This window comes from Rhinolophus hipposideros, assembly GCF_964194185.1.
Source record: "Rhinolophus hipposideros genome assembly, chromosome: 9".
NCBI lineage: Eukaryota > Metazoa > Chordata > Mammalia > Chiroptera > Rhinolophidae > Rhinolophus > Rhinolophus hipposideros.
In genome coordinates, this window is record NC_138055.1 from 25863014 (window position 1) to 25890652 (window position 27639).

Sequence of the window (27639 nt, forward strand, 5' to 3'; positions counted from 1 at the left end):
TTTGTTGAAACTGGGTGGTGCTCCTACTGAAGTTACACCCTCTTATCCTCCCACAGGAACTGGGAGAGCAAGAGGTATGTCCCTAACTCCCTGATTGTTTGCATTCAAAGAGATGGCTCTCTGGTTTTTGAAGAAATTTTCATAACCTTCTTATTATCAGTGTGTCACAGCTGTGTTTATGCCAACATGTGGCGGTGTCTTGCTGAGTGGCCTTCATTATTGTTGTTGCGTGTTTTTGTGTCCCATCACGAGAATGTCTGCACTTGAATTAGAGCTATGAACAAACATTAAATTTCTTGTTAAACTTGGCAAGAAAGGAAGTGAAATCAGGGACATGTTAGTCTAAGTTTATGAGGCTAATGCCATGAAGAAAAGCAGTGTACAAATGGATTAGATGTTTTTCTGAGGGGAGAGAATGCATCATTGATGAAGAGAGGCCAGGGTGGCCGGTAATGAGCAGAACGGATGAAAACATTGCAAATGTTCATTGAATTGTGCATCAAAATCATCAGCAGACTGTGAGAAGCATAGCAGACCAAGTAAAAATTGATAAACAGCTAGAACAATCTTAACTGCAAATCTTGGCATGAGATACATGTGTGCAAAATGATCCTGAAGGATGCTCACCAATGAACAAAAACAAAGGAGAGTCAAAGTTTGCCAAGACCTTTTGGAAAGGCAAGACAATGTGTTGGGCTGTGTTATCACTGGTGATGAAATATGAGTGTGTCAATATGACCCTGAAACAAAGTGTCAAAATGCTCAATGGAAGCCAGCCAATTCTCCATGACCAAAAAAGTTCCATCAGTCCAAATCAAGAGTCAAAACGATGTTGCTAACCTTTTTGATATCAGAAGGATTATTCATTATGAATTTGTACCAACTGGACAAACAGTTAACCAAGTTTACTATTTGGAAGTGCTGAAAAGGCTGCGTCAAAAAGATGAAAATTACAACAATTTATGGTTCTTGCATCACGACAATGCACCAGCTCACACGACACTGTCTGTGAGGGAGTTTTTAGCCAGTGGTTCTTGCATCACGACAATGCACCAGCTCACACGACACTGTCTGTGAGGGAGATTTTAGCCAGTAAACAAATAACTATATCGGAACACCCTCCCTACTCACCTGATCTGGCCCCCAATGACTTCTTTCTTTATCTGAAGGTAAAAGGAATATTGAAAGAAGACATTTTGATGATATTCAGGACATCCGGGGTAATACAATGACAGCTCTGATGGTCATTCCATAAAAAGAGTTCCAAAATTGCTTTGAAGGGTGGATTAGGAGCTGGCATTGGTGCATAGCTTCCCAAGGGGAGTATTTTGCAGGTGACCTTGGTGATATTCAGCAATGAGGTATGCAGAACTTTTTCTAGGGTGAGTTTGTGAACATAATTGTCAGACCTTGTATATCTTAACTGTTTATTAGTCTCCCATCCACAAGTTTGTAAGCTCCGTGAGTTAAGAATATCACTTGTCTTGGTCACTGATATATCCCATGTACCTAAACTAGCTTCTGATTCATTGTAGGTTATCAAATATATGCTGGGTTGATATATCAATGAATGTGTAAAAATAAATGAAAGTACTTTAAAAGTAATAACATATGTACAATACATGTATAACTACCTTCATATATTATAACATAAAATTACCCAGTTCTATTGTCTGTTTCGGTTTTTGAACTCCAAAAGGACAAGCATTCTATTTCTATTGGTATTCTGTATCTAATGTGTTTTGCAGTGTCTCAATAGTCCTATCTACTGGGGGAAATAGACAAGAAAACAAACAATTATGCTTCTTGTGAACTAAGAAATAAACTATAGGTATTTCCCAGTTCTAGTCCCAAATCACAACCAACTAATCTTTAAGTTGCCTCAGAACAGGGGAAAATAAAGAATGGTGGTTGTTATTTTCAAGTGGGAGCTGTTTTTTTGTTTGTATATTTGTTTTAAGTTACGTGTGCCATTGTCTCTCTTTCTTCCACCACAGTGACTCTTCTTTCTCTTTTGCATTTGCTTTTTACTGTATGGGCCATCCATATTTTGGTTGAATATGTTAACTATGTTTTACTTATTTATTTTTTTGTGCCCTTAAACTCAGCATCTTCTCTAACAGGAAGAAAAAATATAGCCAAATGTGAAGCACGACAGACCAAACAAGAAAGTCTTTATATTGCCCCAGTATTGATACAAACAGAATATTTCTGATTTTGCCTGTTTTATATGTGGGAATTTCATACATAATTTCATTTAGAAAAAAAAATTGAACCCACAAAATATTTGGAAGTTATTCACCTGGTATATTTCATTCATTCATTCATTTTTTTTGTTTGTTTGTTTGAGGATGGGAAACAACCCAAGATAAGGAAATTGAATTGCATAGGGGGAAATATCTTCAAGTTATTATCAGAACTTCTAAATTCAAAGTCCATGTTATATCTAATAAATGTATCATGTTGTCCTGTTGCTCCTTATTCTGTCACTGATTGACTGAGTGACTTTAGCTGTGTTGTTTAATTTTTCTCTTCTTGTTTCCTCACCAGTGAAATGATGATAGGTCTTACATCTCTTTTGGGACCCTTGGATGGTGAATAAGAAGGGTACAGGAAATGAAAATATTAGATTCCTGGTGGTGTGTGATCTGAACTAAGTCAGTATGAATTAATCAAAAAGATTTATGTCCTCTGCCCATTTTTTGATTGGATTGTTTATTTTTCTTTTGTTTTTGAGTTGTATGTGTTTCTTATATATTTTGGATATCATCCCCTTATTGGATATATCATTTGTGAATATAGTCCCACATCCAATGGGCTGCCTTTCGGTTTTGTTGAGGTGTTTTTCACTGCAGAAGCTTTTTAATTTGATTTGGTCTCATTTGTTTGCTTTTGCATTTGTTTACCTTGCTCAAGGGGACATATCCAAAAAAGTATTACTCAGAATGATGCTTACTTCCTGTGTGTGTTTTTTTCTAGGAGTTTTATGGCTTCAGGCCTTACATGTAAGTCTTTAGACCCATTTTGAGTTTATTTTTGTATATGGTATAAGACAGTGGTCAGCTTTCATTTTTTTGCATGTTCTTGTATCTATCCAGTTTCCTAACACCACTTGTTGAAGCGATTGTTGTTACTCCAGTATATATTTTTACCTCTTCTGTCATAGATTAGTGACCATATAAGCAAGTGTTTATTTCTGGGCTCTCTTTCTGTTCCATTGATCTATGTGTCCATTTTTGTGTCAGTCCAATACTGTTTTTATTATTATAGTGTTGTAGTATAATCTGAGATCAGGGACCATGCTACCTCCTCCAAAGAAGACATACAGATGGCCAACAGACATGAAAAGGTACTCAACATCACTAATCATCAGAAAAATGCAAATGAAAACCACAATAAGATACCAACTCACACCAGTCAGAATGGCTATTATCAAAAAGTCAAAAAGCAAATGTGTTGGCAAGGCTGTGGAGAAAAGGGAACACTTGTGCACTGTTGGTGGGCCTACAAACTGGTACAGCCTCTTTGAAAAACAATATGGAGGTTCCTCAAAAAAACTGAAAATAGTTATACCATCTGACTCAGCAGTTCCACTTCTGGGTATTTATCCAAAGAAAACAAAAACATTACTTTGCAAAGGTATATACACACCTATATTCATTGCAGCATTATTTACAATAGCCAAGATATAGAAGCAACCTAGGTGTCCATGGATAGATGAATGGATAAAGGAGACGTGGTATATATACACAAGAGAATATTACACATCAATAAAAAAGAAGGAAATCTTGCCATTGGTAACAGCATGTATCTATCTAGAGGGTATTATTCTGAGTGAAATAAGTAAGGCAGAAAAAGACAAATACTGTATGGTTTCATTTATATGTGGAATATAAAGACAAATCTAAAGAAAAAAACAAAACAAAAACAGAACTCATAGAAACAGAGACCAGAAAGGAGAAAGTATGAGGACGGGTGTAAATGGGGAGGAGAATATAGTCAATAATATTGGGATAAGTCAGATGATTATGAGAATTAGTGGGATGATCATGTTGTAAGGTATAAAAGTGTCAAATCACTATATTGTACACCTGAAGTTAACATAACCAATATAAGATTGTATAGCAACTATACTTTAAACAAAATAATAATAATTAACTAATTAAAAACGAAAGAAAGAAAAAAAGATTTAGCAAAATCAGGTGAGAGTGAATGAGGTGATAGTGCCATCTGCTGCTTTATATTAGAAATTTCAAGGCAAGTTAGAGGAAGTTAATCTATTTTACTCACAAGAGAGTAAAATTAAAGAGTTTCTGCAGCCTGGACCTGAATTACAATAACAATGTGACTTTTGCTCTATTTAAAGGCATCTCTATTTCTTCATTCCTAAGGAATTGTGGTTGTTAGGAGTTACCTTCTATTATGAGCAGCCATTGGATTCCTTCAATAATTAGCACATATGTTTATTTAATTTTTAATTTCTGCCACCTTAGCATAAATTCCAGAGGGCAGGGAACTTTCTTTTGTTCACTACTAATTCCCAGCATCAAAAGTAGTGCTTGCACATTTTAAATGAATGAATAAAATAGCATATATGTAGTTGTTTTTAATTTATTTTCTTTCTCCACACTAGAGTATAAGAACCATGAGAATAGGCCTTATGTATATTCATTATAGTCCACCCTGTTATCACTAAAGAGAAAAGCCATCCGAGAGAGTTGTTAAATGAATGAATGAACAACAACAACAACAAAAAAGGTGAAAAATTTCTAATGCACGTCTCTTCGTCAAAGTAAATTAGAATAATTTGGAGGTATCAAAATATCCTGATACTATTATTTTGGTATTTAAATTACTAATGTATATACAATAATGCATCACTTAACAACAGGGATACATTCTGAGAAATGCTTCATTAGGCAATTTCATCGTTATGTGAACATTATAAAGTGAGCTGACACAACCCTAGCTGGTACAGCCTATTACACACCTAGGCTAGATGGTACAACCTGTTGCTCCTGGGCTACAAGCCTATACAGCATGTTACTGTACTGAATACTGTAGGCAAGTGTAACACAATGGTTAGACTTTTTGTATCTGAATATATCTTAATATAGAAAAGGTACAGTAGAAATATGGTATAAAAGATTTTAAAGAAATTGTATATCTGTATGTATATGGCACTTGCCCTGAATGGAGGTTGCAAGGTTGGAGGTTGCTCTGGGTGGGTTAGTGAATGAGTGGTGAGTGAATGTGAAGGCCGAGGACATTACTGTACACTACTTTATATAAACACTGTACACTGAGGCTACACTATATTTATTAAAAATATTTTTCTTTCTTCACTAATAAATTAACTTTACTCACTATAAAATGTTACTTTAGAAAGTTTTTAATTGTTTTAACTTTTTGACTTTTGTGATGATGACACAGCTTAAAACACAAATACATTGTGCACTATATAAAAATATTTTCTCTCTTTATATCCTTATTATATGAGCTTTTTTCTATTTTTAATTTTAAAAATTGTTTTACCTTTTAAACTTTTTTGTTAAAAACTAAGACACAAATGCACACATGAACCTCGGCCTACACAAGTTCAGGATCATCAATATCACTGTCTTCCATCTCCACATCTTGTCCCAGTAGAAGGTCTTCAGGGGCAAGAACACACAAGGAGCTGTCATCTCCTATAACAATACCTGCTTCTGAAATACATCTTGAAGGAGCTGCCTGAGGCTATTCTGAAGAGGTGTCACAGAAATATTTCCAGTGGTTTGCTTTTTTTTTTTTCATCATTGGTTTGCTTGTAACAGATAATACACCATGAACAATGCTCTCTAGTAATGAAAACCTTTTGGAGTTAGGGTCTATGTTTTCAAACTTTTTAAGGAGTTTGTTGGAGTCTGCAAAACTTCTGCTAAATACTTCACTCTGAATTTTTTTGGAGGATTTTTCTCCTGTGGTTTCCTTTTCTCTTTCCTCTTCAGCCATGCATTCCTGTTCCAGTTCTAACAACTCCTTATTAGACAATGTCTCAGGAACCATCTCCAGCTCCTCAGTGTCATTCTCATCCACATCCAGCTTAAAATCATTTACCATTTCAATCAATAGCAGCCTTGTTGATCTTGGCAGCTTCCTCATCTTTGGCAAATTCTGTGAAGTCATGGAGGAATTGCTTGAGTATCTTTTTCCAGATGCCATTTATACAGTCCATTGTGACATCACCTCAAGCCCACGCAAAGTTTTTGATGCAGTCATAGATATGATCCTTCCAGAATTGCATCAGTATCTTCCTCAGTTGCAGCAATAGACTGGGCAAAGTTCTTCCTCAGGTAGTCGGCCTTAAAAGTTGCCAAAATTCCTTGATACATTGGTTGGATCAAAAAGGTGGTGTTTGGAGGAAGAAACACTACTTTGATATTGTGAAGAAAATCACCAATAAAAGGAAGATTCCAGGAGCATTAGCAATAATAAACAAAGTCTTACAAAGCATGCTATTCTACAAACCATTTCATTTTGCTGGCATAGCAATTCAAGAGGGCATCTTGGAAGAAGAGCTGGGCCATCCGCAGCTTCTTATTGCTCCTGGAGTACACTGGCAGTGTGTGCTTATTAATGGGCTTGAAGACCCTAGGGTTCTCACTGTGCTAGATCACAAAGGTTTCAATTTGTAGCCTGCAACATTGCCCCCAAGCAAGACTGTTATTCTGTCCTTATAAACCTTGAAACCTGGCATTTAGTTGGCCTTCTTATGGATGAAAGTCCTTTCAGACATCTGTTTCCAGGATAGGGAAGTTTCATCGATATTGAATATTTGATCTGGCAAGTACTTTTCTTCCACAATCAGTGTGTCTAGAGTTTCCAAAAATTTTTCAGCTGCCTTCACATCATAACAAGAGACTCACCACTCACTTTCACATTATGTAATAAATAATATTTTTTGAATCATTTAAATCACCCAGAGGTAGCAGAAAAATCAACACTGTAGTTAGATCAAGACTTTCCTTTCAATATCACAAACAACTTTTTGCTTTGGCAGTCATCTTCATGGTGCTGAGAGGGATACACTTCTGTGTCTGTTCTTCAATACAGGTCATTAGAAGTTTCTAATGAGGATCTGATATTAGCCATTCTCATTTTTTTTTTCGTTTTGTTGCTTCCAAAGAAGCTGATCCTTTGACAGCTTCTGTCATTTTGTTCATATTCTTCAAGACTATAGCTCCATTGGGATGGGGCATGCCTGACTGGTCAACAATAACCATCACTGATTTTTTATCTTCATAGTTCTTAATCACTTTTAATTTCGTTTCCAGGTCAATTGCTTGATGTGATCTTTTACTGGGAACATTAACAGTGGATTTTGTATGTTTAGGGGCCATGATGAACAAAATAACATGAGATTAAATCAAGCACAAGAGAACATGATGCAATCAAAAGACAAGGTAAACACAAGATGTACAAGCCTGCTGCCAGTGTAACGTGGCCCACAGTTTTACAGCAAACTCTTTTTTTTATAAGTAGACAGAGTTCACTCTAAAATAATGATAAAAATACAGTATAGTAAATACATTAATCAGTAAGAGTCATTTATTATCATTATCAAGTATTATGTACTGTACGTAACTGTATGTGCCAAACTTTTATATAACTGGCAGCGTAGTAGGTTTATTTACACCAGCACCACCACAAACATGTGAGTAATGTCTTGTGCGACAACTTTACTATGGCTATGATGTCACTAGGCGATAGGAGTTTTCAGCTCATTATAATCTTATGGGATCACCATGGTATATGTGGTTCGTGGTTGACTGAAACATTGTTATGCCACTCATGACTATAATCAGGTATTTTAAAATTATATATTAGGCATCCTACATCATTTCTAAAATATAACACACATGCTTAATGAGATGGGAACAATATTTAGAAAAAGTTGCTTTTTTAATTTTAAAAAAATGTTTGGGGCTTGTTGTAAATAAATAAAAGATTTGGTGTTATATAAGCACGTCTCAGAAAAGAGCTTAGCAAAGGCAGGTGATTTGATGTTTATGAATATATTGAGGTAGATTCCTGCTGTCAGTCTTATAGGATGCTTTATTGAACTTAAATTATTTATGTTATTATTGGATTTATTATTATTTATTATTTATTATTCTCTAATTAATAAATAAATTATTTATTAATTATTATTCTCTAATTAAGAGAATGTGCTCTAATTAAGAGCTGTGCTCTTAACAGAGTAAAAGAACTGGGGAAGAGCTGAAGTACATGACCATTTACTGGAGTATAACATGGACCATTTAGCTTGAATGTGTTCTAACCAAGGACCAAATTAATAATTTTCAAATCCACTTAGATTTTCTTATGGCCCAGATACAAATCAAATGGCTAAAACTCCTGATTAGAATTCAGAGTTTCCCAATGTGCAAATGCTTATAACCACTTAATCCTCTCTCATTTTAAACATTTGGAGATACTAAGACATAAAGATCAGATATTTTTAATTTGCTCGTTTTGCTTGCTCAGATTTTAAAATTTGAACAATAAAGTCAGGAAAACATACACGCCCCGTTCATGTTTCCAAATCAGAACAGCCTAATTCTGTGAAATACTCTAAGGTAATCCAATATTGGAAATAATATTCACTTATGTACTGTCTAATCCAATACTGAACCAAATACCTTGCAGAGCCCTAATAAACTCAGAAAACCTCTCAGAAACTGAAAAAATATTGAATGATACTTTCTATGTTAAGGAAAGAAGCGCCAAGTCAGGGTGCCTTCCACAGCACACTCTTTCAACAACAACAAAAGAATTCCAAGCAATGTTTACAAATACAATTAAACTTAAGAAGATCACTGAGTTATTTAGTTAATTTTCTGTAAAAGGTTAAGAACCTATTGTCAAAAACAGAAACACTTGTGGTACCTTATAAGACAAGGAAAAAATGAATTAATAGCATAAATAGCTAACATTTTTTGAACTCTTATCAAAAGCTAGGCACTATGTGAAGTAGTCTATAAACATTATCCCAGTAAATCCTCAAATATCTATGAACTACTATATATGATACGAGGATCTGAGTTACTAGTGTTATTCTTATTTTTCAATTAAGAAAATAAAGGTAATAAGATGTTAAGTAACTTGCCTTAAATAACAGAGACAGTAATAGACAGATTTGAACTCAGGTAGTCCAAATTCAGAGTCCTTGTGCATTTCTTTACTGAGAAATGAACATAGCATAAACAATAAGTTATTTACATCAGGGATCAGCAAACTTTCTCTGCAAAGGATGAGGTAGTAAATAATTCAGACTTTATGGATCACTTATAATCTCTGCTGCACATTTTCTTTTCAATAGCACTTTAAAAATGTAAAAAACAGTGTTAGCTTTCAGGACATACATAAATAGGATTCAGGCCAAAAGCTGTGGTTGTAGCCTTGATTTAAACAATAACAAGAATAAGAACATTTATGTGGTTAAGATCAACAAGCAGCATATAAACTGAGAGAGAGAGAGAGAGAGAGAGAGAGAGAGAGAGAGAGAGAGAGAGAGAGAGAGAGAGAGAGAGAGAGATCCCCAAGATAGATCAGATTAGGACATCTGTCTCTGAGCCTAAGGTTTAGGAAGATAAATCACCAATATCTGTAAGAATGGGAGACAGAAACAGGAAGGGTTACTGGACAATGACTCATAGGTACTGTCAGCTTGGCTAAAGAAGATAGTTCTGTCATCAAGTCTGAAATAGAAACTATACCAGACACAGAGGGATGAAATTAATCTTCCACCCTTGTACTAGAATTTTTTCCAGGGATTTTTTCAGCTCAGCATGTCTTTGTTCAGAGTTCTGAGTAGCTCCAACAGAAAGAGGAAGTTAGGTAACTGATTACGAAACCTTGTCTTGGATTGTTTCTTAAAGCTAAGATGGAGTAACAAGGACTGGATTTACCTTCCAATTGGACAGAAAATCAAACAAAATATATAAAGCAAGAATGTAAAAAAAACACATGTATATAAAACAACAAAAGACAATAATTCATGCAAATTAAAATGACAATAGTACACCACTACATGCCTATCAGAATGGTTAAAATTACAAAACTGACCATATCAAGTGTAGACAAAGATGAAGTAGAATTGGAACATTTATGCACTGCTGGTAAGAATGTAAAATGGTCAAACTTTGGAAAACAGTTTGGCATTTTCTTAAGTAGCTAAATGTATACCTACAGAATGATCTAGACATTACACTCTTAAATATTTACCCAAGAGAAAAAAAATCCTATGATGATACAAAGAGTTGTACATGAATGTTCGTAGCAGCTTTATTTATAATAGCTCTTTTCAAGAACTCAAATCGTATCAACAGGTAAATGGATAAAAAAAAGTGTGGTAAATACATAACAATACTCAACATTTAAAAAGAATGAGAAATTGATACAAATAACAAGATGGATGAATCTCAAAATAATTATGATAAGTGAAAGAAGCTAGATGAAAAGAAAAGAAAAAAGGCATACTGTGTGATTCCATTCATAAAATGCTACAAAATGCAAACTGAAAGCACATTGGTGGTTGTCTAGGGAGAAGGTACTGGGGAGAGGCATGATGAAACTTAAAGATGATGGATATGGTCACAATCCTGATTGTGGTGAAAATTTGAAGAGAACATATTTACATATGTAAAATATTATTGATTGTACACTTTAAATATGTTCAGTTTATTATGTTAATTATACTTTAATACAGCTATTAATAAAAGAAAATATCTCTTGTCTTCCTACGGATGATACAATTTTATTTTTTTTTAAATAAGATTCATCTCCCAGAAGATTGCTAGATTATGTGAAACAAAATGGAAAGACTTCCTTTGAAGGAAGGTAGAAAAGGGGTAGAAGCACTGAAAATAGAAGCAATATTTCTAATTCCATTTGTTTCTATCTAGCAATATTTCTATACCTGGCTCAGTTTGTTCTAGAATTGAGTGTCATTGTTTTTTTGGTCCTGTATGTTTCTGCATTATAGCATAACATAACAAAATTGAGAAGAGGTCACCTATAAAAGGTATGTACTTTAGGGGGAAAAATCAACTATTTTTCCCTTGGAGCCATTCACCCCATGAATCTAACACTGTTTGGAAGAATTAAAGGTATTAAGCTGTCCTTTGTTAGAGAAAAGATGAATAGCTCATTCAGGAACTGATACTTAATTATAGACTAGTTCATTTCTTGAGACATCTCAATTGCCCCAAAATGTGAGGATATGGTGTGTGTGTGTGTGTGTGTGTGTGTGTGTGTCTGTGTTACACACGTAAAGGATGGAATCTGGAGAGAGACAACAATTTCAAAGACTAACAATTGGTAGCTTTTAACATTGAGAATGCAAGTTTCTTGATTCCGGTATGAACTTTCCCTTTTTTATTTCTTCACGTGCTCTGTTTCCCATGCATGTTTCCCCTTTTTTGCCCTCTGCCTGCAGTTGGGCAAGTTCTCCAGGTTCTATCTTCTATGCAGTTTTAAGAGAGTGAGGGGACTGAGGTAGAGAGGGTTCCCAAGGCTTGGAGAGGAGCAAAATATTATAATTTACAAGGGAAGAGGGATCAAAGGCTGGCTGGGAGGCCTGGGACAAGCTAGGTGAAAAAATGTAAACAGACAGAATCAAAACTTTTGACATAAAGGTGTCAGGCATCTGGAGCCCCAGTTTCCCTTTAAGGAGTTCTCAGTCAGGTAATATCAGTTCTCAGGGCTCTCACAATTTGCACCTAAGTGAGGAAAAATAGCTTAAATTCCAGAAGATAAAATCGACTCCTCCATTTTTCCCAGAGCAATCAAATTCACTGTGCTCTCAGTAGAGTCGCCTTCTTCTGACATATACTGAATGCATTCAAAATGCAGTTGTCGGCAAAAACAGCTCCCCTTTGTATATATGCACAGGTGCCTGAGGGATACTTCTGGAAAACAGCTCCCTGGAGTCTAAACCTGCATGTGGGGAGAAAAAAATAGCATAGATTTATTGCCACCTGCCTTGCATAAGGATTTTAGCTTTGTCTTAAAATTTCAAATCAGTGATGACTGTGGGAAAGAAAACCCAAGAGAAGGGCAAACCCCTGTGTGAGATGTTTGGGAAAGAGACTCTCAGGAATTCCCTCAAGTTTCTCTCTGGCAAGAAGAGGACATTGTGTGGAATGCTGCAATAATTTCACTAGCAGATTCAGCAAAGTATAGGACACTCACAAGTGGGAGATCAAAAAGAATAAGAATCTTACACATGGGACATCAAAGGAGAACCATCCTCCCAGAGCCATATGTAGCTGGGTTTTCTCTGAGACAACCCTGTCCAGAACGGGAAATTGGAATGGGCGCTGGCTTGCTTGATGAATTCCTGTGGGGAGTAACATTTCTGAGTTGCGGTGGCGTCAATGTAGTCATTTTTGATTAGATTCACAAAACCAAAAGAACTCAAAGAGATATTTTACACCCCTCAATGGTTTCACAGAAATGTTTACTGAAGCCTCCATAACTTGGCCATCAAAGGTCATGCATATAATTAATGGCTAAGCTAAGCTACAAAACAGGTATTCTGACTCTCAAGAGTTCCTCCACAGACAACCTAAACTTGATTTATTTCCTTCTAAGCCAATATTCCAGCCCAATACACAGCCATAAAAACTCACCAGGTCATCTGTACTATTAATTTTCAGCATCTGGGCATCCAAAGACAAGCAGTTCTCTTGACTTCTTTCCCAATTAAATGAGCTGGAGGAAAATCGGTAGCAGTGTTCTTCATGCCAGAGCCAGTCTTGCGGACAAGGACCTAGGAAGTGTAGTGTATTTAATGAGTGAATTATGCCTGAGTAAGACTATTTCTAGAATTCTTAGATCAATTCTTCTCTCAGGACTTCCACATGTATACCACCTCTTCTTAATCAGAATGAAACCCAGACTCTGCAAATACCGCCATAGCCTCTGAGCATTTATTTCTCCAGTTTTTTGGAGAAAAAGAAAAAGCATTCTGATTTTAGTAAACTGAATTTAAAAGCAAGGCAGGTAAAAGGCATGGCTAGAGCTGGGATGTAATTTTAGAATCTGATTTATTTTTTAAAGTGAAGTTTGAATTAATGGAAGTGAGAGTTGGGGGAATGTTTACTTAATAGCCAATCGGCTATTAAAAAGATATGCTTATGTGTTTTAGAATGTCAGATCTTTAAACAATGGATTTAGACTTCACTAGCATGCCTCCTGATTTTAGACACATGTTGTATGTGTAGCAGTCACATGTGGGTCATGAGTATTTGAATTGTGTCAAGTCTGCATTAAGATATGCTGTAAGTGTAAAACACACTTCTGTTTGAAAACTTAGTATGAAAAGGAGAAAGTAAAATATCCCATTAATAATTTTCATGTTGATTAGTGTTGAAAAAATATTTCAAATATATTGGGTTAAACAAAATGTTATTAAAATTAACTTCATGCTTCTTTTTCATTTTTAATGCTACATATGCGGCAACTATATTTCTTTTGGACAGAGGTGTTCTAGGCAGAACAGCATGTTGATCCAAAGTGAGCATCTCAATTTCAATAAGATTTCAGAAAATAGGGAATTTTCAGTAGCAAAATTTCTAGGGAGTTCAAACTACCAAACTGAAGGCTTAAGCAATAGGCAAAATATGTCAATGTCTATATATTTATGGATATTTTAAAGAACCCCCAAATCCTCCTGCTCATCATCATCATTTTCATCGTCATCACCTCTTCCATGTTTTAGTAACACTTGGAATTTCTTTTATAAGAAACAGAGGCTTTTAGTCTGTTACCGTGTTTCCCCGAAAATAAGATCTAGCTGGACCATCAGCTCTAATGTGTCTTTTGGAGCAAAAATTAATATAAGATTCTGTCTTATTTTACTATAATATCAGGTCTTTAATATAATATAATATAATATAGTATAGTATAGTATAGCATAGCATAGCATAGCATAGCATAATATAATATAACTTAGTATAATATAATATAATATATTCTAATATAATACTGGGTCTTATATTAATTTTTGCTCCAAAACACATTAGAGCTGATTGTCTAGCTAGGTCTTATTTTCAGGGAAACACAGTATGACCAAAAAAAAATAAAATAAAATCCTTGAGAAAGATAAAATTTTAATTTGAATTTTTATTGTGGCATAAAATCATTAGATAATTTTATAAGACTATGACTTATCAGAGAGGAGAAAGTAGGAGGGTGAACTGTGGAAGAAGAAAGTGAATGAGAAAGGGCATACAAAAAGCCAGGTTGAAAGCAATGAAAACAAGTATTTACTTCTTAATTTTCCTAGTCCCATCATTTTATGTAAAAGGAAAGAATGTATTGGTTTTCATGGACTAAAGGGTAGTCTAGGCAGGTTTTCCAAGCTATGACAAAGCGAGAAAAACAAGTCTCAAAATGTGATATTCAAACCACCTCTATTTATTTTAATTATTATTTTTACTTAACAAACACAAATATTGCTATGTGCCAAAACTGTTGACAATACTTTACATATATTAACTCATCTAATCCTCATAACAACTCTGTAAGATAAGCTGCATTCATTTTCTTTGTTTGACAGGTAGAGAAAATGGGAATTGGAACCTAGGCAGTCTAACTTTAACATCTGTGTTTTTAATCCCTACATCACACTACCTCTAAAACTCTGAGTTCTAGTTGATTGAGGAAATATTTTTTGGTGACCATCAAGACATTTTGATACCGAATCTTGGGACAAAGCTGGAATTTACCATTTTAAACAAGTTACCTGAGTGATAATTTTGTACACTAAAAGTTGAGAACCACCACCAATTCCGAGGCTAAAGGTAAAGTATGTTACTGTGAAGACCCTGAGTCTTGAGTCTTTCTAGCTGGATGACCTCAAGCAAACCACAAATGGTAACTTCTCAGAGTCTCTCCCTCTTCATATATACACCAAGGACCACAGATTTGTCAGTAAGAAAGATAAAACTTGTCTCAAACTTGAGAAAACTGGCACTTTTTTTCCATATGGTGTTTTATTTTTAATGTTTTTGAGAATCTTCTCAAACCTGCTTGATGAAAAGCAGTACTTTATTTGGTATCAATACTAATTGGCCTTTATCTGACACTGTCAAGGAATGGAATATGTTACATAGTATATCTGCCAGTAAAAAACATATCACTTACTACTTTAAATTAGTTATCCATGCCTGGCATTTCTGGGAGATGATTCTGAATGGTCCTGATATACATTTAATTCCACAAAACTGATAAAAACAAAACTGTTTTATGGCCCCACCTGTGAAATAAACCATTGGCTGGTATGTAGCTATGTCCACTTATATAAACATTCTTATCCTGGATATACTATTCCGCTTATATTAGCAATTTTTTAAAAAACACTGTAAATATTAAAAGGATTTATAAACTGTAAAACTTTATACAAAATTGCTTATCATTATTATCATCATTTAACTTATCTGAGTTCCAATTTTTTCATCTATAAAATAAAGGGATTTGTGGTTATCTGTGAACTGTTAGTGTATAATATTTATTCAGAGAAATTACATGGTTGAGATTAAGTGAGCTATACAAAAAACTGGAGAAATTTCTGCTTATTAGTGATAGTTAGCTATTAATGCTTAGAACAGGAGTCATTTATATACCTCCAAGGAAGCAATGTACTCCATTTCACACCCTCTAACTCTCCTTATGTCTAAAAGCATATGTCTGATTTAATTGCACACTGTAGGAAGACTAAATAATACAGACAACATCTGTAATAACATCAGACTTCACATTATCCTCTCCTCTTATAGATGCTACTATTTCTACCTGCCTCTTAGAGCATGAGTCCATTAGACAGCTGAAGTCAACTTAATTCTTCTCACAATAAACTGACTTCCTGGGCCCCCCATATTGTTGTCTAATCAGAAGTATTTACCTAACACTTCCAAGCGAGTCTACCTTCATTGATTCAATTTAAATTGATGTAGTATATGTCTAGAAATAGTGCTATAGAATAAAGCTAATGTAGAGGTAGATGTTCCAGGAACAAAGGAGACCCCTTAGGAAAAGAAATTAATGATTAAGATACATTGGAATGGAAAGAGATAAGAACATCTATGGCAAGGGGTAAGGATGGGACAGTTATTCCAGAAAAGAGATCTCAAAACTAGATTTTTTTAAAAAAAGAAGGTACTTATAAGAAAGGAAAACTTAAATCCACCAAAAGTGGCTTAACTAAATCAGACGTCTCAAGAATTTGGCAGAGGATAGGGTTGGGATGACAGAAATAGAGAACTTCTGGTGTAGAACATTATAAAATGATGTTATAACATTATGTAAATAATGATACCCATATCAGTATGCCAATTTTTGTGTCTAGAGATATTTCTAAAAAAGAGTTAAGATTAAACAGGGAAATTTCCACTACCTCTCTTCACTCCTCCCTCCCCCATACCTGAAAAATTTGCTGCTTTCTTCAGAGCTTCTTGAAGATTCAGGTTTTGGTAATGAAGTTCCATTTGTTCTTTGGATTTCTCTTCCAGCTTCTGGGCAAGGGTTTCTATCATTTCCTTGAGTTCGCTTTGTAACTCCTGGGAAGTTTTTTCCTCCTGCTTCTGGGCTAAAACCTGTCCCTCCCGTATATTTTCCTGGTGAGTCAGGTTTGCTTGCTGTTGCTTTAGAAGATCAGACACCTGGGATACTAAATCATAGTTGAATTAAGACTTCATTTTCAATCCCCAATAAAAATCCCTCTAATGGATTTTGAAGAAATCAAAGAAGTGAATCAAATAATCTGACAACAGATAAACTGCTAGAAAATGACCCATGTTTACTCAGAAATTATGGATTGAAAGGGTTTTGGTGTTCCTGCAATATAAAATTTTTAATATTAGGAACTGTCACGGACACTTGTGATTAAAGTTATCAAGATTTTACTTGTTACTGAGAGTCACACACAAGTTAAAAGTAATCCCAAGATAAGTATCAGTAATACAAATAAAATATAAACAAACTAAAATAGTCACCAACCAGACTCAGTGACTATTAGTAAGAATGTCATTAATGATTTTCTCTATTTGTGTTTTCATTCATCTGTGTCTCTGTGTCTCCTACCTTTTCAGACTTCCTAATTTTATTTAAGAACTGTGATACTCACCACTTTTTTGAGACACTCTCCCACAGAATTATTTTAAGTTACTCTGTCACAAGTCATAGAATCTCAAAACTTTTCCTTTTTCTTTTTGTTTGGCCACAGCACGTTTTAAGAAGGATGAAGATGCAATGAATGTTGTGAAATCAATCAGGCAACAAATGTTAATGCTCAAATGTCTCAGTTCTAGAAGCTTGATGGTTCAAATACTTAGCAAACACCTTGCCTTGAAGGCCAGATTTAATCTTGTTATAAAGTGATCAAAGCCTCAGAGAAAGACTCTCCAGTAGTCACTAATCACTTCTCCCAATCATCAGGAAAGGGCTTAGTGTTTACCAATTGAATAAATAAATGGTTTGCGACCTTAAACAATTGAAAAACAAATAGCGCTTTAAAGGCCTTAACCTGACTTCTAAACAGCAGAAATAACTCAGATCTACAACCTAAATACACAGGCTGCTCAAATGGACGAGCAACACCATCTCTTCTCCTTGGCCACTCTCATCCGGATTTCTTTTCACTTCTTTTACTCTCAGCATCCTCTCTTTCCTAATTGGCCATCCTATAAATTTGAAGTATATTTTGTTTTAAATATTTTATTTATTAAGACTGTATTTCTGGTTCTTAGCTTTAAATTGGCATTTAATCATCTCTATTAACTCAACTAAACTAAACATTTCCTTTACTTTTGGGTCTCTCAGGTGATATTGTAGATAAGCAACTTCAAATTATTTTCTTCCTCATTATTCTAGGGATTACATAGGCTCTACCCATGAAGCTATGAAAACAAATCAAAACAAAAATCTACCGTTCATAATCTTCATTCTATGCCACAGTCAATCGAGAGACAAGAAAATATACCCAGTCAGATTCCTACTCATTCTAAAAAGAGTTTTCTTAAAATGTGTCTAAATCAATGTTGTTTATAGGTGTTCTGAAACCAATTCACAAACGATGTTCACTCCCCCCCCCCATCATTTCCCTGTGTCAGCACTTACATTGCGTTGTCAGAATTATGATGGTCACCAGTAAACCCAGGCAAAGGATGCCCAGAGTCACAGCCACAGGGCACCAGCACCGAGAAGAAAGAAAATGAAGACCTAGAGTACCAGAGGACAGAATTAGAAAGACAAATAAGGTGGAGGCAAGTAGTCAAACAATTCTTTGGATCTTGTCTGTACCTGGTATGTTGTATTACTTACTTCTAGTCCTCCCATGGGCTATGCAAGGAATGCATTATCCATATTTACAGATGAAAAATATGGACAATTAAAGAATTTAGGTAATTTACACAATTGACATTATATAAGGCCAGGATTCAATGCCAGATACTTGATTCTAAGTATCTGCTTCTAAAGTTTATACTTTGTCTATTCCCTTCCACAACGACTCTTCAGGAAATTCCCAGTCCAACTTGGTTGGATCAACTTCATTTACAGGGCAGAGAGCCTGATGTTTTTAACATAGTGTACACACACACACACACACACACACACACACACACACACAAACAGGGTGTTTTATAAGTAACATACCATAAATGAATGTCAGGTGTCAAGCAAATACACTTTAGTCAGTTAATAAACTGAGATCGCCTCCAAAAATTACAATATAATTGTGTGCTATTCAATTTTTATTCCACTAAAATTGTATCTTGGAATTGGGGTTATTGACCAAAGAAAACTAAAAATGAGACCTCAACATTCACTTGACTCATATTAATGTCATGTTCTATACCTACACCATTTCGGGCCCTGTTGTTACAGAAAAAAATTCACCATTCATATAGAAGCAAATAATTATGTAGTTCTCAGGTGTATGTATGTCTAATTATGTGTTCCACCACTTAAAAAACACAGATACTTTGTGGTTCAGCAGGAAAGCATCTCATATAATGTATCTGGACTCCTCATCTTGTAAGAAAAACAAATAAGGCACTGATAATGTTATCCTGTATATGCAAACAAGGAAACTGAAAAGTTCAGTGACTTGTGAAGTTCACACAGATGTTAAAATCCCAACATAGGTCTTTAATCCAATTGTTAGTAACTGCATGACTTGGAACATTACATCACTCAATATCCAGTGCGAATGTATAATGATCTAAATCAATCAATGGTCAAATATATTCACAGAATTCTTATGTGTGAAAAGCACTTCTGTTAGGCTCTGCAGGTGATACAAACAAAATAGAAATTTTGACAGGAAGGAATATGGTTCATTCACTGATTCAAGGTTATTAAGCTCTTCGATGTGTGTGGCAAGTTGGCAGAGAAGAAGTGGAAGATATCTGTGTCTTGTGCCAAGAATTGCCTAATCCTATCCTCAGGGGCAAATATCTCTGTAAATCTTTGAACCAACATTTCCCTTGGTCAGTATCTATATTCCATAGAAGTAGATACCATAGGCGATCAAGTATGTTCACATGAGTGATGAAACTCCTGAATTTTTAAAAGAAAGTCACAGGATCCACGCCTGTGCAGGGAAGGCACACACTCCCACTTTCTATAGGCCACACTTTGTTCTGTCTTCTTAGTAGGTAGAGATCATTCATCCAACCCGTACTCCTACTAGTAGTTTTCAAATCAAAAAGTAATTGGATTTTATGCAGCACGTGACTATTCTAATCAGATTCTAAGAGAATTAAGTTCATAATTGTAGTAAAAGTCAGGCACTCAGTATTACTACATGAATAATAAATGAATGAATAAGCAAATGACTATGGTTAACATGTAGGTCTACCCATAAATGCCAGTATTATTTTCATACCAAGTTAAGGTCATCAGCTCAAATGTTATATCATTCCATGTCCACACTTACTTTTGCTACTGACAGAAATTTCTATTTTGTTTGTGGAAACATGACTTAGAATTTCTTTATTCAAATTCTTAACAACATTTGTATGACTTTCCCTCTTTATATTTTGTTTCTTTCTCTCAGAATGAATATAATATGAAAGGCAATTTATCCAGATTGTCAAATTGGGATTATGAATTAATTTATACTTAAGCAATTTAACTTACTGTGCATATCAAACAAATTAGAATTTTTCAAAGCAGTGGTATACAATAAAACATAATTTGTGCTAAACCATACTGAATATTATTTAATCTGCTTAGAATAATTCATAAAATATTATCTAGTTTTTGCAATGTCTTGGACACTATTATAAAAGTTATTGTATGCATTGGGTGAATTCAATATTTTCTGAACCTTCTGATGGATTGGATTCTGGATAAATGTGAGGTTGTGATACAATCCTAGCTCTACTACTTATAAGCTACATAAAAATGGATAATTCAGTTAAACTACCTGCTTCCAGCTAGTTTTCTATAAAAGAGAGATAATAGCAGTCCTAATTACAAGGTGTGAAGAGTCAGAGAAATAATGAATGTAAAGTGAATAGCATAGAATATAGCCTATAGTAAATGTTCAATAAAAGTTATTATCGTGTACTACATCATCATTCATACCAAGTTATTTCATTCTTCTTCTTCACATCATTACCATTATATCCAACATGATTTTCTTTTAAATAAAGGTTATTAATTCTATAACATTTTCCCATACTCATGTATTTTGACTGTTTAATCCTATGTTCAGTTAACTTACAATTTTAAACTAATCTAGGGAATCTGCCCATGTACACATTCACCCATTCCTAGTACCTTTGGCTGTCTCTCCATTTGGCTTATGATCAGGTTGATCCTTCATAGTCTTGTTCTTGAGATCATCAAAAGTCACTTCCATAGTCTCATTCCATGAATGAGAAAGTGAAGCAGTCAAAGGACTTCTACAAAGTAAAAATGTGTGAGCTCTTGCTGGAGTGTTTAAATAGCTACTGCTATCTAATTGAATGACTCAGTTATTGGTAGGAGGAAGGAGAGGCTTTGCTTCATATTTACTGACGCAAATTCTTTGGTTATGTCTATTGCAGGTGGGGATGATTCTGACAGTATTTCAGGATATTTCACTAAATAATTTATGAAAGGAAAAACTGTACTCTCCATGAGATTTTGAAGAGATGAATTTGTACACAATTTTCAGATAAGGAAGTGAAACTCAAAAGGGTAAGTTACACTAAATTTGAGGGAATATATGCATTTAGACCAGATTATTTGATTCCAATGTCCGTATTGTTTGTTTATTTCACTGTAGCAGACTATCTCCTTACTGTGTCTTTCAAAAGTTGCATATTTCCCTTTTTAATTTTGACTATTTTAATTAGCAATAGACTTTGGAATTTTAGGGTTTAATCTCTAGCCACGGTGACCTAGGTAATTTTAGAACTTAATATGGGTTCTAATCATATAGGGACCATATAGCATAGCAGCACAGAAAACTTTGGATCTAGATGGAGCTAGTTTCAAATCTTTCCTTTGCTATTCCCTTTATCTATAATCTTGGGGAATTACTCAACACTCTGAACCTACGTCTTTGTCTGTAAACTGAGACATTATACTGTCCACTTCATAATGTTAATATTGTTGTTACGGGACTCAAATGAGACATTGAGTAAAAATGCTTATCTTTGTACTTCAAACATAATTAGAATGCAATAAATGATAGTTCTTAATATTCATTAGTACTAGTACTTTGAATTGCCTGTCAAAGAATTTCATTCTATGTATGATTGACTTGAGTCACAGAGATTCTTCAGTGGACTATATGTATTCATTGATAGAATTCGTACTATTTTCCCTTCACAACTTACTAACCATAAAATAAATATATCTTTATAGTTACATATGCCTTTTAAAAAAAAGTCCTTATCTATTAGAGATTTGTTCTGAGGTATTTATGGGGAAAATGATAGGATATCTGGGATTAACTTTAACCTAAACTAGAAAAAAAAAATAAAAGTAAAGAGACACATAAAATAACATTGGAGAAAATGTAGAAATAAATAAAATACCTAGCATAGTAAAGAAAAATCACCAATATTAACATCCTAATTAGGACTTTATTTCCTTCCTCCTCCCTAGGTTTGTTTTTGTATTCTTTTTTTTCCGTGTAGAGCATCTGAGGCCAAGTTGAAAATAGTTTATCGTCATTTAAAGTTTTACTCTACGACATGCTTCATACACAATAAAAGGTTAGCATGTAGCAAATATATCTTAGTCAGATCAGCTTGTAACTAAGCTTACCTTTATCCTTCAAGCCCCATCCCACTTCCATTGACTGTGCCAGGAAACAAGATTGGATCCATTTCTTAATTCAACATGGTGACTTTCACATAAATAAAATCTCAGGAAAGTTTTTAACAATGATTTAATAAATACTGAAATTGTATCACAATGAAGAAGACACCTTATTTTCCACAGTGACTCAATTATTTCATATCAATACACTAGTAGGTTAAGATAAGACATATAAATACACTTGTTGATGAAATGGACATGACACATATTTCTTGTGTGCACATCACATCCTAGTAACTTTTACGGGTTGTCCTAAGAAGAAGTTTCTCAGAAGGAAGGATATATGTGACTATGTAGTTAAAACACCCAAAGATTCTCACAGCACCAAGAACTTATTCTTTAGAGAATTGAACTAGATTGAACTAGCTGTCTCAGACTTTGGATATTCATCTCCACACTTGACCTACGAGTCCCAAGAGAGCATAACCACCCATTGTCTTTTGAGTCAACACTCATAGGAAGCCTACTAAGCAGTCCAGGACATGGTGATGAGTTCTGCAAATTCTGTACTCCTTTCAAATACAATTTATTATTTTTTTCTTTAAAATGTCCTCTCTATTTAACATCTACAGGTAGGATTAACATCATCAATTTCTTTACTCTCCTCATTTTATACACTCTAACAGTGCACTGTATTGATTTTCAATTCCATCAATATATTCCATCTCTTCAACTAAATTACAAGCTCTTTAAAAGCAAGGGTAAACCCCTTTCTATTAAGAACAGCTCATTTTTTCCTACACAGCACACCATGTAAATTGTGTAATATTCTGCAAAGAGCAGGCAGTTGATACTTGAGATTCTTAACTATAAATACAATGACAACATAAGCTGGATTTTTAAAATACAAAGAAATTTAGCAAAAACCTATCTCAATTCTTTTGAGGAAGTGGAACTAAAGCCCAAATCACTTAACTGGTTTGCTGAATATCTCTTTTCTATCTGATGCCAGCCAAGAACTCAGCTCATTGTTCTTTCAATTATGTCAATTAATACAACACATAGGAGACATTCAAGACATTATAAATTCAGTATGAATACCTTTCGAAGGATTCAGTAGGAGACTTTTCAGATCACTAAGGCAGAGACTATCCACTTCACAGTAGACTTTAAAAATACAGTGTGAGGTAGGGAACACCCACACCAGGGCCGCCCTCACATTTTTTCCTGACTTCCTTCAAACCAGAAGCTCATATTGAGGAGGCACAACATGGAGATTTGAAAGTGAGATCACTCACTATCTTCTGAGTGATCTGGCTCCTCCACACAGCTTGTTTTGCCTTTCACTATTCAAGCTAGATAGAAACAAATGGTTTCCTTTCTTTTTTTATTGTGGTAAACATAATATAAAATTTTAACCCCGAGGGTAAGGAGGGAAAGGGGGTCATAGATGAGGGTAAAGGGGATCAAATATATGGTGAAGGAAGGAGAACTGTCTCTGGGTGGAGAACACACAATGGGATTTATAGATGATGTCATACAGAATTGTACACCTGAAATCTATGTAACTTTAGTAACAATTGGCACCCAATAAACTTTAATTAAAAAAAATTACCATTTAGCCATTTTTAGGTATACAGTTCAGTGGTAGTAAGTGCATTCACATTGTTGTGCAACTATCATCACCATTCGTCTCCAGAACTTTTTCATCTTCTCCAAATGAAACTGAACTCATTAAACAATAACTCTTATGATAGTTAATTTTATGTATCAACATCTCTGAGTCCCAGAGGAGCCCAAATATTTAGTCAAACATTCTTCTGAATGTTTCTCTGAAAGTATTTTTTGCAGACATTAACATTTTAATCAGTAGAGCAGATTTCCCTCCATAATGTGAATGGGTCTCTTCCAACCACTTGAAAGCCTGAATGGAACAATAAAACTGACCTCCCTTCAGATAAGAAAAAAATTCTCCAGCAGACAGCAATTGGACTGGAACTGCATCACTGGCTTTCCTGGGTCTCCAGGGTGCTGGCCCACACTGCGCATTTGGACTTGCCAGCCTCGATAACTCCATGATCCAATTTCTTATAATCAATCTCTCTCTCCACGTATACATACATCCTATTGGTTCTGTTTCTCTGGAGGACACTGACTAGTAATACTCCCCATTCCTTCCTCTTCTCAGCCCCTGGAAACCACATTTCTATACTCTGTCTTTATGAATTTGCTACTCTAGGTGCTTCATATAAGTGAAAGCATACAATATTTGTCCTGTTGTATCTGACTTATTTCACTTAGAATAATATCTTCAAGGTTCATCTAACTTGTACCATGTACCAGAATTTCCTTCCATTTTGAAGATAAATAATATTCTATTGTATGTATAAACCACATTGGGTTTATCCATTTATCCATTGATAGACATTTGGGTTTCTCTGTATTTAAAGATCCTGGGGGATAGTTTCTCTAATCCTTACATGGCAGATAGCTGGACAGACTTGCCAGACTGTAAGTAGTCCTCATTATCCCTGCTTTCTGGTGTTTATGCCCTTGTATTACCACCTTCTTTTGCATGTGGGTAGGATTTGTGGCTTGGAGTGTGGCAAAGGTGATGAATATATGTGATCATGTATATATAATTACATAAGATATATTGCCAAACTTGCTAAAATTTCTCTCCCTCTTCTTTCTCTCTGGCTGGATTTAAAGGAGAAAACTTACATGAATCCCACAGCCACATAGAAATGTATTGTGCCTGAGGAAGCTTGGAAGTGTATTCTTCCCCAGTTGAGCCTTCATATGAGAACACAACCTAGTGGACGCCTTGATGGCAGCCTTGTGATACCCTAAGCAGTGGACACAGCTATGCTCTTCTGACACTTCTGACCCACAGACACGGTGAAGTAATAAATGCCACTTTACATTGCTGCTCATATGATTTGTGGTAATGTGCTACATGGCACATAAAACTAATAATCCTGTGATAAACTTCATCCTCCTGTTTTGTTTAACTTCCTTAAATCTAGTCCTACCACTGACTTTCAATGTTTCTGAGGTTGCCACTCAAACTCAGGCTGCAATCTTGCTTTATACAATAGAGACACTAGCTAGTGGAGTGGTTGCAAGATGGAACTGGTTTCTTCTGCCACATTACCTATTTTTGAAGCTATGGCTATGGCTCAACTCACGGCTTGGCTCTTTCTAACCCATACTTGATGCCTCAGAGTAATAATAGCCCTGGTCTCTATTTCACTGAGGCACAGAGAGGAAGGGAATCTATTGTGGGTCACATGATTTAGGCAAGGTTAAAAGGAGAATAATCAAAGAAACCATAAATAAGTAGTTCTTTAGTCCCACTTGTTGCAGCTATTGTATAACAATTCCCTGGAGCATAGGTGAAAAGGCCTGTGTACATGTACCCTCTATTGGTTCCGCTCCAAGTCCTTAACAACTTGTGTATAAGCTAATGATTCACAAGCTTAATGGAACTACAAGATTGTGTAGGATAGTAATGAGATCATTTCTCTCTACCTCAGCTACCTGCCCTTCTGCTGTGGGCCTTCTCTAGTCTCCCCACCTGAAGAATCCCTTTTCTTCTCCTATGAGACTGAGCTCAGAGTTAAAATTGTCACAGGGAATGATCACTTTCATTGAGATAAACAAAAAGTTCTATTTCTCCAGGGAATAACCCATTGAGAGAGAAAAAAAATGGCAATGGTAATTCTGAGAAAGAAAAGCAACAAGGAGGTCATTAACAGAATCCTATTTTGTTCAAACCAATTAAGAAGCTGGAGGGCAAAAAGTTGATGGCAATCACATGGCAAGAAAGGGCACTGGGTGGAATAAACAGTCACGTTAATTGGCAAACCTGTTCATGCAGGTGAAGTCTGGCACCACTGGGAGAAGAAATGGGGCCAGGATAGCAAGGGGAACTATTTAAGATCTGGAATGCCAGGAAAGGTAAATCATGGTCGTGGTAATAATACATATGAGAAGCATGGAGGACACTAGTTATCCATGAAGGTGAAGGTCATTGGTAAAATTGACTGGAAATCAAGATCATCTTAGTTAACACTTATAAAATGCTTGTTATATCAAGACAATTATATGCATTTCACACACATTAACTTATTTAGTCTCTATAAGTATATGAAGAAAAATTATTATATTATTACCCCATTTTATATAGAATGAAACCGAACCGAGAGAGATGTAATAACTTGGCCAATATAAAACAGCTAGTAAGTCACAAAGCAAGTATTTAATCTCAGAAAACCTAGCTGGATTCTTAGTCATGATCTTCTGTCTCTTTCAAGAGAAAAAGAAGTGAAAGTTTGATGATGCTACTCAGATACATGGCACTCTGAATAGAAATATTCTAATCAAATGCCTTTGTGTCTCTGATTGTATTTTCTCTGTGAAACACCATCTAGGGCAGGTCAAATGGATATTGCACTCCTATTTTATGAATGGGAAAACTAAGAACTGAAGAGACTACGTAACAACTCAATGGAGGGCCCGGATTAGAGTTCTGCTCTCCTTGTCCTCACTCCTCAACAAGTTTTCTGCTGAAATTTGGAAAATACTGTTCATCCTAACTCCATCTTCCTTACATTTAAAAAATTAAGCAATGCTCATTTAGTTTTGGAACTGACTGATTTTAAATCATCTGTGTCATGCTAGGCTTTTCTCTCACTGTTTGATTTTTTTAGCTATGGAAAAAAAATAAGTTTATATTCTCCATTCTCATGTAATATTGTCATGCTGTGTGAGCGCTCTTAGAATCAATCTCACCCAACAGTTCCCCCTCAATAATCACTCAGTAAAATTAGACTTTTAGAGTTAGAAAGGATTTGAAAAGTAGTTTTATTAGATTCTTATGAGCTAGATATATCTCTATAAACTAATGTTTAATTTTCTTATAAAATATTTAGTAAATTTTTAAATACTTTCTAGTAAGTAAAAGATTACTAACTTAAGTATAAATCATTTATAGAGCATTCATTCATTCCTGTGGATATGTTTCTTTATAAATATCCTACATTCTTTCCATTTGTGCTTATTTTTATTCTTAGATTTTATTTGAGAGAGAAAATGAGAGAGAGAGAGAGAGAGAGAGAGAGAGAGAGAGAGAGAGAGAGAGAGAGAGAGAGGTGTCTTGGAACCCAGTTTAAAAAACATATATCTGTCTGACTTATCTGTTTCAATGGGAATTTAAGTCAGGGTGGAGGAGAATTTCATGGACAGAACCCAGAAATTCTCATTTTCATACCTGTTTTCTCCAAAGATGGGATGGCTTTCCAGTTCATTTGGCAACTTCTCATTCCC

At 35.1% G+C, this 27639-nt stretch overlaps 1 protein-coding gene across 3 annotated transcripts; it reads right to left on the minus strand.

Moving 5' to 3' along the window:
- Positions 1–10305: 10305 nt before the first annotated feature.
- Positions 10306–27638, minus strand: OLR1 (oxidized low density lipoprotein receptor 1). 3 transcript variants are annotated; one of them, XM_081061522.1, is made up of 7 exons: positions 27584–27638; positions 20836–20960; positions 18166–18267; positions 16472–16717; positions 12678–12817; positions 12270–12385; positions 10306–11982 (listed from the first exon to the last, which is right to left on the minus strand). In XM_081061522.1, exons 2-7 carry the CDS (start codon positions 20915–20917, stop codon positions 11838–11840), a joined length of 831 nt encoding a protein of 276 aa, XP_080917648.1. In that variant the 5' UTR covers positions 20918–20960; positions 27584–27638; the 3' UTR covers positions 10306–11837. The 3 variants fall into 3 exon arrangements, with proteins under 3 accessions (XP_080917648.1, XP_080917646.1, XP_080917647.1); XM_081061520.1 differs by lacking the exon at positions 27584–27638 and adding an exon at positions 23410–23497; XM_081061521.1 differs by lacking the exon at positions 27584–27638 and adding an exon at positions 22315–22487.
- Between the last annotated feature and the right edge of the window lies 1 nt (position 27639).